The sequence below is a fragment of the Stigmatopora nigra genome, chromosome 2 (assembly GCF_051989575.1).
Source record: "Stigmatopora nigra isolate UIUO_SnigA chromosome 2, RoL_Snig_1.1, whole genome shotgun sequence".
Lineage (NCBI taxonomy): Eukaryota > Metazoa > Chordata > Actinopteri > Syngnathiformes > Syngnathidae > Stigmatopora > Stigmatopora nigra.
This window is the reverse complement of record NC_135509.1, coordinates 13,903,512-13,915,538: the sequence shown is the minus strand read 5'-3', so window position 1 is coordinate 13,915,538 and position 12,027 is coordinate 13,903,512. Positions and strand designations below refer to the sequence as shown.

General features: G+C 37.6%; 1 protein-coding gene across 1 annotated transcript in view; it reads left to right on the top strand.

Annotated features, from left to right (window-relative positions):
• The window catches only part of LOC144192742 (protein O-mannosyl-transferase TMTC2-like), a 49,165-nt gene that overhangs the window by 18,436 nt on the left and 18,702 nt on the right, over window positions 1-12,027 (top strand). The window contains exon 3 of the mRNA XM_077711631.1: window positions 2,374-2,950. Within this exon, the coding sequence (XP_077567757.1) occupies window positions 2,374-2,950 (577 nt within the window). The remainder of the gene's footprint in view (window positions 1-2,373; window positions 2,951-12,027) is intronic.

Genomic DNA, 12,027 nt, shown 5'->3' with positions numbered 1-12,027 from the left:
GTCCTCCCAGCCTCCGGTTCTAGTGAGAAACTAGTCTGGTCGGCCACTTAAACTCAATCTCTCTTTCCAACCAGGCTTTCAAGGGTTGAAAAATACGGCCCGATTATTAAGTCCTGCTTAGCTAACAGCACATTTGTGATTTGTGTTATACGCAGAGAGTATTCCATTCTTCAGAGATGATGTTGCAGTCTTGTTTTCTGTCAGACACTAGTGCTTGCTTGTATAAGATATATAGTGTAAGTCAAGAGTCAATTTAGACGTCTGTCTCATGTAAGAACTTTTAAGAAGCCAAAACTATAAACACATTTGGCTTTGGACAGACTCGTAGTACATATAGGCTTTCGTCTTCACTTTGTTGCCAGAAAATGCAATGAGCTTTTGTGGCAACACATAATTCACTGTGTTCTCTGCGCTGCAAAATGGAAAAAGACCACATGTGAGGCGAAAAGATTTTAAGAAGTAATATAACTGTATTGCCTCCAATGCGAGCATCTTGCAGCGGAATGATGATTTCTCATGACAAATGAGCTAGAGAAAATGGACTGGCATATATTAGTCATGTTGTGGATTGGTGTGCTCTTAAGTCTTCTGGTAGAAGTCTGGAGCCTCAGACTGCCCGAGCTTATGTGTTGACTTTAAATCCATTTCCATTACATCTCAACTGACTAATTTTCATCTCTTCTTAAACATGGGGGTGCTAGTAAGAAGTTCATTTTGCTTCATCATCCAGTAGCTGTTTCTACTTACTCCATTTAAGTGTCGTTCCCGTTACATCTTACATATCTTATAGTATTGCGTTGAAGATGTTTGTGTTATGGCCAAATGAATTCAGATCCTTTAGGTGTAAAAAGAAGCATTCAATCATGTCAATGTGTCTTTCTGTTTTTGGATTTTCTTGCATGAATTTAAGTCAATTTCACTCAGTGAAATTATTTAAAATGGAGCTAAAGTTCAATCTTTCAATTGAATAACCGAATTGTCTTGAGCAAAATACTAAACATTTTGCATTTAGTTCTCTGCATTATCTGTTAGAGTATTAACTGTCTTCTGCCATCTTTTGTTCTTCTCTATTGTCTTGTGAAAGTTGGACTAATTTGCACCATGCCGTATGTTTTCTTTGACAAGCAGCAGCTCTCTTAGAGTTAACTGACTTTGTTATTTGGATAGCCTTCGGGGCATGTTTACAATCCTGACCAGGTTCTGTTTCCTTGTTCTCACGTGCTTTTGTCCCATCTGTCTCAATTAATTGGAACATCGTTGTTAACAACTACTTTTTTGTGAGGCTATTGCTAATGGTTTGAACTTATCTGAGCTGTAATGTCCCAGCAGAGGTCACCTGTCAAGCAGAGAACTAAGTTGGAATAAACATGTCCTGCTGGGACAAATGTGCCTTCCTCTTCCACACCTCTGACACCAGCTGACTGTTTCCCCCTACCCTTCCAGGCTACTCACACGTGCACACACAAACAACTATGACTATAGCCTACGCACCAGTGTTCAGTCAGGTCAGAGAGGTTCATCCCAAATAAAAGAAAGGACAAACTGGAGCCATATTTAGCATCCTTGCCTTCCGAAAGCAGCTCAAAGTACATGTTTGGACTCAGCCTTTTGTTTAGAAATGCCTTCAGTTGCTCTATATCATTCCGTAATGCCACCATTGGTGCTTTTTAAACACGCAATCCTCTGCATTTGGCAGGAAAATAACGTGACCATCACCACATCATCTTCTCTGTTAAACTGATTCCTGCCATTGTGGCATTCCCCTACTGTGTGCCTGTTTTTGTTTGCGGTCGTGGGTGTGGCATGCTTGCCAAATCCTTAAGTGCACAGTTGTAAGTGCTGTGGCTGTCGTGGCAAAGTTGTCTAGAATTTAAGGCTCAACCTGGGTGAGTTTCTGCTTCCTGCTCCCACACCCTCGGCTTTTGGAAAATCCTACTATCCAATTGATTATTTTTAGTGTGTAGTGTATCCTGGAATAGTCTATAAAAAGTTCATTTATCCTCGAAAAGGTTGCACTGGTTGCTGGAGCCTATCCCAGCTGTCTTTGGGCAAATGCCAGACTACACCCTAGACTGGTCGCCAGTCAGTCATAGAGACAAACACAGAGACAAACGACCATCCGCACCCCCAATCATATCGCCAACAGCAGGAATTTAGCCGTTTTGAATTCATACTCGATAAATTGAATATGTCATAGTGGTAAGTTGCCTAAGAGTTAAGCAATTTGATATTAATTGAAGTGACTTAAATGTCAAGGTTCAGCACTGCATTTAATGTAAATGTAATCTACTCGTTTACAGTGTGGACCACATGACTTATTTGAACTCAAAGTTGATTTTGGAATCTTTCTTTTCTCCCTCTGTTTCTCTACAGCCGCGCAATCAAGACCAATCAAGATCTGCTTTCAGAAACGCCCTGGGCGAATATCTTCTATGATGACTTCTGGGGCACGTTGCTCACACACACTGGCAGCCACAAGTCTTACCGCCCCCTCTGTACCCTCTCTTTCCGCTTCAATTACGCTGCGGGTGGGCTGGATCCATGGGGTTACCACCTGGTGAATGTTGCCCTCCATGGCATAGTGGCTGGCCTTTTTACAAGGCTCGCTCACTTGTTACTCGGAGGCGGCTTATGGAGCCTCCTGGCCGGCCTGCTATTCGCTTCCCACCCCATCCACACCGAGGCGGTGGCGGGGGTCGTGGGCCGAGCCGATGAAGGAGCTGCCTTGTTCTTCTTGCTGTCCCTGCTGTGTTATATACGCTACTGTAAGTTGCGGGGCAATGCAGGAACACTGCAGCTCATGGCTTGGTTTCTGGGCAGCCTGGGCTGCGCAGCATGCAGTATGCTGTGGAAGGAGCTTGGAGTGACAGTTCTGGCCTTATCAGCGCTCTATGACGTCTGCGTTTTGCACAGGCTCAAACTGCGACAGGTTGTTGTTCTTCTCTATAAGGTAAATATGCTTTCCATTGTAATGATGCTTACTTTCAGTGTACAAATTTAACTGGATGTATTAGTTAAAATTAAAAGATACATCCTAATAGGTTTAAAAGAGAATTGGCAAAATGTTTTATCAGGTGAATATAGTATTTTATATTAATATTAGCAAAATGACAGGATTGTTCAAAAACAAGTTTATACAAATTCTGCATTGGATTTCAATGCAGCAGCTGTCAGAAAAATACTGTCGATCTGGTCTCTGTGATGTCCATGCTTCTCTGCGCATCATGACAAAATGCAATGAGACGTGTGCATAACTGGGACTGAGGTGTTTTTGAGCAGCCGGTGATAATCTACACATCTGGAATGCACAAGAAAAGAACAAAAAACATGAAATAGAGTATCATCTTAGAGGGAAGATTTTTCTTGGACATAAAAATCCATACACTCTCTTACTTTGAAAGCTTTGCATATCATTGAGCACTTCAGCTCATCACTTGAAGTACTGTTTTACTTTGTGTGTCCTCTGTAAGATGTTCTGCACACAGAGATTTAAAAAAAATAGTTGTCAGGTATCAAATACATTGTTTTTAACCTTTATTGTGGGCGTGTGACCCGCATCTCCCACTTGGAGTTTAATTTCTGGAGTAGATCAGAGTTCATCATTAGAAGCAGTTTTTTTGTTTTGGTTTTGTTTTCTTTTGCCAAAGTAGTTCAATGTATTTGTTAGGTCCCCGGAGTCAATTGATCCCCCAAATTGTCCACCCTATTGTCTCATTTTGAATTATAGATCGTATGAGCATATTTGCTTGATGTAATCCCACATGCTTTAATTTGTGAGACAATGACTCACAATGACTGTTTTCACATTTGTGAAAACATTGTGTTTAAACTTGATGCATAGCAATTTGAACAAAAGAAAAAGTATGTGTTTTGTTGAGTATCATGAGAAAAAGTTAGTTCCAGCTCACAGCAGGGAACTTTGTTTCAAGACAAACAAGCAACTTTGTGGCTTGTCAGACACTTGGAAAGCACAGCTTCTCATTCTGTGTTGAGAGAACTGTAAATCAATTCCGAGAATCATGGTCTTTTTTAAATCTTCGCTTCAGACTGACATTTCATGTTTAGAACATGCTATTTCGCTACATCACAAATAATATAAAAATAAGTCTGGAGAGAGAGAGCTGTCACCAACTCTACATAGCTTTCTTTTCTGACTGTCTCTTCTCATGTAGGCCATGAACTTCCCAGAGCAAATGCATCATTAAGAGAAGTGCATTGTAACATTTATGACGTGTAATAACAGTCACTGCTTTTTGGCTCCTGAGTGGATTGAACGTTAGTGTAACTTCAGCGTCTGACTGGATGCATGACTGACAGACCGCAGTGAGCTGGCCCTGTCTTTTATTACAGCGCTTCTCATTCCACTGAAGTACTTTGACATTTAACTCTGCAACTGGTCGAAAGGGTCTGCTTATCAGATTGGGTCTCTTAGTCATTTACAGTAGTGGTTTATATCAGCTGTAAATCTTCTGTTGGAGCACTGCAGCTTCTGCAATGTACCACATTGTTGGAAGGGTCATTGAACTGCTCCTTTAACGTGACATATTGAACCAGTTCTTTCAAATATATTATATTGGTCTTGAAGACCCATCACACATTTATTTTGAAAATGTAGTACTGTAAACTGGGTACACTTAGATGTTTTATATTGAATTCAATGAGAACAGTTTAGTCAGGCCTCAAGCCTTGGGTCTTTGGTGTCCTGTAAGAAAATTCTTCTAAAAATGACAATGATAATAAGAAAAAAAATCTGTGTTACCCAAAAAGACTGTTTTCTGCAAGATAAAATAGCCTAAAAAATATTGTATTTTTTTACAACTAATTTGCTTTTTGTGAATCGCAAGCCTTTCTTTCTGTTGTTTGAGCAAGGCTTCATTTTGCATTGGTTTCTCTTCCCGACATGCAGTAATAATTACAAAATGAAACCTTGCTCAAGCAACAGAAAGAAAGGTTAGTGATTCATCACAAAGAGGTTGTTCAAGAGCTTCATTTTGCATTGGTTTCTCTTCCCTACATGCAGTAACTGCATGTAGAGAAGAGAAACCAATGCAAAACGAAGCCTTGCTCAAGCAACAGGAAAAAAAGGCTTGTGATTCATCACAAAGAGCCACTTGAGCGAGGCCTCATTTTGCATTGGTTTCTCTTCCCTACATGCAGTAATTATTACTAGTAATAATTACTGCATGTAGAGAAAAGAAACCAATGCAAAATGAAGCTTTGCTCAAGTCATTGAATCGAGTAATTTGTTTGTGCCCTTGATTTAATCAAGCTTAGCCATATGAGGAGTTATGTGAAGTGAAGATTTTAATCTAGGTGGTGGGGTTCAAGTGGAGTTTATGTGGAAAAACAAAACATTCACTGATCAAATTATCTGTCCACCAATATATAATATACCCATTGAATGAATAAATGGCTTGAGCACATTGTGCAAGCATAGTGAGGCACACTTACAGTAGTGCTGTATGTGCCAGAGGGGGCTGACATCCCTGTGATGAAAATTCTTTGAACACATAATACATGAAATCTGATGGCTTTCAATTGTAACCTGCACAAAGACCAATGATGTTGGTGAGGTCATAGCAGCAGAATTTCTATTTGTCCAACACATTAATCATAGTAAAAAGTGGGGATGTTGGTCAGAGGACACTTTTGCCTTTATAGTCTGACCCAGACTCAAAAAAAGTCATTTTTAAATCAGGGCTCAAAGCCAAGTCTCCTTCAGTGAATACCAAACTGACATGCTTTATCACTTCACACCTCCCATTTTCTGTTCACACATTGGTTGTTAGTACAAGGTCATTGCTTGGGGCGTGTTGTGTGTTAGATTGGTAACAGACAGAGGTTACCTGGGCAGAGTGGGACTGAAGTCCATTTATCATCTTAAATTCACACCAGCACTTTTAGGAGAAATATATTGCCACATTTACAAAATATTCAATTATGACACAAAAATAAGTTAAAATAAACAGTTACACTGTTTGTCTTCTGCTTTTATTGAGATTTTTGACACTTCCCTTACAAGGATATCAGGGAGTAATCGCAAGTCAAAACTCAAATCGCTGAAGATTTAAGCTTTAATAACACAGAATAAGGAACCACTGGCAACAAAAATACAGAAGTTTCTTGTCCTCTAGTGTTTTGGATGAGGTAAAAGAAAATAAAGCCTACACGGCATTATGTTCTCACCTGAGGCTTCACAGATGCTCTTTCATGCTCTAATGGTTTCTACCAGTGTGATAGATTGAGCTCAGCAAGCGACCCCTGCCCTCAGCCACCTGCTTCCTACATGGAGATGCACTCCACTGCTTCTGTTTGTCAGAGCAAGATGAGCCGCATAATGGAAACTCATAAATGGAAACTCATAAATGGAAAAACGAAAGTAGGCTTTGCAGAATGAACATTGAAGTGTGGCTCTTTCCAATGAGTTCATTTTTATTTATTTCCACTGGCAGCAGATAGCAGGGCTCTTTGGAACGTTGGCCTTCACAGGTCTGTCTAAAGTGCAACCACTGTACTGGAAAGTGACTTGAGCTTGTTCCAGTGAGCCCAACTGTCCATATACAAATCAAGGATAAAAATCGAGGACAATAGAATTTTAAAAAGACAATGAAAACGATGCAACGTTACAAATCATTCACATTGTTGCTGTCCTAGTGTTATTATAGCTATCCTGTCTGAGAACCAAAAGCACTTATTACATTATCTCACCAATCACAAAATCGAACATCCAGTTAACTGCATGCAGTAAATCTACTGGTTGATTTTTTTTCTCCCAGATTTTCCATATAATCTGTACTCCTGTGGAAAATAATTGACTTCAACACAATCCGTAAATCAGTAGTCCCTTACTATAATTCCTTATTCATTCATTTCCTCAACCACTTTATCCTCACTAGGATTGCGGGTGTGCTGGAGCATATCATTGGGCACGGGGAGACAGACAACCATTCACTCTAACTCTCGTACCTTAAATTATGAGGATGTTATCTATCATGCAGTCTTGTAAAGGCTTCAGTAGCACAGGTATCACATTTAGTTGGCATTATGCTACAATGCTGGAGTAGTATATGACCAAAATTACCTTTGTAAATACTATTACTTAAGAGAAAGACCTATTCCGAGGAAATATCCGAGATGTGATATATAAACATTCCCGATATGGCACTTTTTTATTATATTATTTTGTAAGAACAATTTGGTATGCTCTTTTTGTTCCAAAATCATTGTTAGCCTTCAGTAGATTTGGACCAAATCTGTGGAAAAACATTTCACTCAATGTTAACCTGTCATAACAGCCATCCTTAAAAAAATTAAACACTGTTTAGGCTGGGAGAATAACAAGAGCATCACCAATTTAATGTCGTGCCTGTAGTTTTCTTGTGAATTCACTCATGAAAAATGCAAAAGGACGGTGAGTGATGTCATGGTGACTTCGGGTGGCACAAATCAAGACTGCAAATCCATTAGAGCGTTTCCACCTTAAGGCCTTTATATGACAGCAGGACTTATATATACTTCAGAATCTTACTCTCCCTTCTATATTATTAAACAATATCACCACTTTATCATCGTTAAAAAGAGAATTTGTGAAATAGCCTCTGTTTTAATTGTAAAGAAGAAATTCATTTCGATATTTTTTTTTCTTAAGATCATCCCGTTCCCTTTTATGACAAACAATTTGAATATTTACAAAATATGGCTGGCCTTCTTCCAGTGCTCATGTCGTTATTATGCACATTGGATTGATTATCACAGCAGCAAAACAAAACCAGAGTGTTCGTGGAACCAATTCTCCTCCACAACGGGAATGGTCTTTTGAACCAAAATGCATTTTCTTTCTATTAGAAGGGCACAAAGGGATTCATTTTCCTTTTTTTGTTGTGATGTGCTTTTCATATTGAGAAAATAAGCATATTTATTTAACCCTGCTGGTGTTATTACATACGTGCTGTGCTGTACTCCATTTTACATTCAATCACGTCACATTGGTCAGGTTCAGAAAATGAATTAATGTTTTCTAGTGGGTATTGTTTTGTTCCCCATTAGTACAATAAATGTAGGCCGATAGACAGTGCAATGATTGATATGAACAAACAAATATAAACTCTTTAAGAATTGTGAATTATTCTAAAACTATCCGAGCATAAATTTACTTGTTTAATACTTAATATAGTTACTAGAGTATTATATTTCTATTTAAAGAATACATAGTGTATCAATCCCCTTCTCCAAGGCCCCACACAGAAGGGAGCCTTCGAACTGAAAAGGAGTATAACCAAGTGGAGACATAACAAATCATGGTGCCAGCACATCTGGGAGCTCTCCTTTCAATCTGTAGATTGTGTGGTATTTGCCAGCCAAACCGGTATATAACTAAGTTATCATCTTTTAGTTTGTAGCCAAAGCTGCATGGAGACATGTCATTTGACAAGAGTTTTACCGCAATTTGAAACATTTCTCTTTTCATGTTGAAGCTTTGGTTTTGTGTTCTGAACTTTAATTTGTGCGCTTTGTGGCCATGTTAAACATAATTTACTGTCTTAGATTGAATAGTACAAATTGAAGCACTTTTACAATTTATTTGGTCCTGTAATATTAAGATGATTCTCATGTGCTGTTGGTCAATTTAATCAACAATATTTGGAATGGTGTTACTGAGATACAGTGCTCAAACATAATGTGACACAGCAGGGTAATTTTAACTGCAGGACGTGACAACCTCTATAATCTGTCCGCCTGGCTTGTCAAGCGCTCCGTGCATGTTCTGAAAGATATTGCATGACTACTATAACTTGTAATACAACTGGCCTCATTTTCCAAATGCTTAGTAACGATGTGCAAATGTGCATGGAAAAGGTAGAATGTTTTTGGGAAAATGGCAAGACACACCAACCTTTCCAACATTTCCAAATTCGTGCAAGGAATGCCTTGTTTTTCTTAGGATTGTCTTGATTAAATGTAATAAGAAAATAAATATTCTGTTATTGTACTCCAAGATGAATCAAAGTTATATCAGGTGCTATCCAGCTTCCCTTTGAGAAAGAGACATGTTTATAATGTGACTTGTCATTCATGCAGATTAATGCTTGAAGAGGTTGAAAGGTCTTAAGTAAAGGCACACGAGCATCTTAAGTGAATGTTTCAAAAGTGCTCGATCCTGCATGATTTAAGTCATTTTCATTAAGAAACATTTGTCCAGCAGTATGAGCGGACATGTTTTTACAATATTTTTATCGGTACTACAATGCATGTTGAGTCTATTTTACTTGTTAAAATGTTTGATTTAACAAGTGAGTGATACTTACACGTCAGTCATGTCGGGATTTATTAATATATAATATTTTCCAACCTAATTTTAGGCCTTTTGCGATCTCTGAATAAATGGAATATTATTTTTAAATTTTTTACCCTTTTACAAATGATTTAATCTACACTTAGGCAATCAAAAACCTTCTTTATTCCATCCTAGTCTCAATCAACTGACTTGTGGGTTTCCTTATAGGTTCATACAGGTTAAAAGCTTTGATTATGAGAAATGTCAGCTAGGTCCTCTGTGTTGTTTCACCCCCTGACCACTCTCACCATGTGGTCCAACAGTCATGTTTTTGACTTAAGGTTAACCAGGCTTGAAGAACTTTATAAGGTTGCCCTTCTGACTGTGACAAAACTTCCTTGCACTTGAAACTAACTACTTAAGAAAGTGAAACCATTGATTATTTATTATTACTATAAAAGGTTTGATGACAAAAGTTGGACTTTGCCACAACTATTTGTAGTTCAAAACCTCAAACGTTACCAACAAATGGTGTTCAATTTGTAATAAGGTACTTGTTTAAATGCTGCTGCTCAATTCCTCTTTAGAACTTTTGATACAGTTCTACGTAATCCCTTTAGAACACACTAGTGTATTTAATATTGTGGTCAGTGAGTCTGCATGTTATTGTTAAGCTATGACTCTGACAGCAGCCAACAATTCACTTAGATCTGGTTCTTGGGTATCACTTTTTGTAAATACTTTTCCAGCTGTTGCCAATCCGCAACACATTGTTCAGATTGGAAACTTTCGAGTTCTTATTTTCTCTTGACTACAAGCAATGAGGTTTTACACATTTATTAATTCAGTCTCTGATTTGTCACAACATACAACAGATAGAGGTTAACGAATTGACCGAGACATTGTGGTTGACAGATGACAGGCTCAATGGTTATTTGATACAGCAGTAAAGGAGTTATGACACACAGGGTGCGGAGTCATCATTGGACAGTTGAATAGCCTTAAAATGTATTTAAATCATTTTTCTTTAAATAAGCCTTATTTCAACACTTATTTTGTAATTTAAGAAAAAAAGATTTGTTTATCTTTGTTCCAAAAATAATTTGGTCGTGGCACAACATTTGGAATATATTAGCCTAACAAAATGGAATAGTTAAAACACTGTTTATCATGTTAAATACATTTACTTTTAAATCTGCTCCCATCTGTGATTTTTGCAAACGATATGCTCCCAATTTTGTTGGTTCACTTGATATTTCACGCAAGTTTAACTAAATAACTGAGCTGTGAAAATGAGGAAATTTAGCTACATTAAAGATTTTTGGAAATCAACATTTTTACTCAAGGTTGGCTGTTAAATTTGCCCCAGAATTGGCGTTAAATGTTTCTATGTGGTCTTTAAAAGGTATTAAGATTTCTTAAATATGGATATCTGAGTGAAACTTGAAATTCTACATACAACCACCATTAATGATGCGGAGGACTAGACACTTATCATCTTGTCTGAGGTGGTAACCAAGTCTGATGGGTCTCATTCTTTAGGTTGTGTGTTGTGCGTCGAACCAGTAATTAAATGGCCCGGCAGCATGCTAGTTTGTGCGCCAAGTGACTTCATTCTGATTAAATACATTTGTGCACTTTATTTGTAGGAATTAACTTTGGGATTAAATTTGATTTGCAGTAATTTCAATGTAATAAATGTGTCTACTGAAAGCCAGGCAAGTTGGTCTTCTGTAATTAGACCATTTTGCATTTCATCTCTAAGGATGTTGTGTTGAGCTTTACAATGGCGTAACTGTTTCAATTTGGTACTGAAAAAATCCAGACCTCTAGAGGATGTGCTATAATAGCTTGGAGGCAAAACACAACACTGAAATTATTTTCTCCTCATTTGAATACACACATTTAAAAGGATGATGGTTTTGCCTATTCAAAGAACAATATTTTGTTGAAATATTGGTGCAGTTGATGTAATAGGGTTACTAATATGGGGTGCAAATAAAGTTTTCTTTTATTTTGTGAATTCTGATCAAATGTGCTCCAGGTTTACTGAGTAGAAAATTGGATTTTGCTCCAAATTATTCACTTTTTAGCAGTTTAAACAAATAAACCTCTTACAGCTGTTGCTTCCTTTTGAATAATCTATGATTTGCCTTGATATTTTTATTTATTTGTTTGAAATCATTTGGATATGCAAAGATCGGCAACTCAAAGAAAATTAACTTGCAGTTAATAAACATACATTACAAGTTCAGCTTCAAATAACTTGAAAAACTTGGCCAGGGCCACAGATATATCATAAGAGCCTCAAGAAGAGCCTTGTAAATCCCTCCGGATCACCCTCAAGCAATGATTGGGGTGTAATAACAGCCAGCAAGTCTCTCCAGTAAAATCTGCTCAGAGTTGAACCCCTGGGCCTCACTGACCACTTCAATGCACTTCCTATACTTTTCACGGCTCCTGCTTGAATTGAAATGTAGTGGTGGTTTTTCTTTCTCATCTTTTTTGCCTCTATCAGCTTATGAGAATATAAGCAGTTTTATGGTATTGTGGTATTCATGTATTATATCTTTCTAGTTGGTCTATCATATAGAAAAAAGTTTCAAATTATTAAATTACTCAAGTTTATAATTGGATGGGTTATGTAATAAATAAGTGTTTAATCAGCAAAAAATAGTAACGTGTACATGTAATAAAAATGTTAAATTGGTTACCAAATTTGAATAAAATTGCTACATCTTATACACGTCATC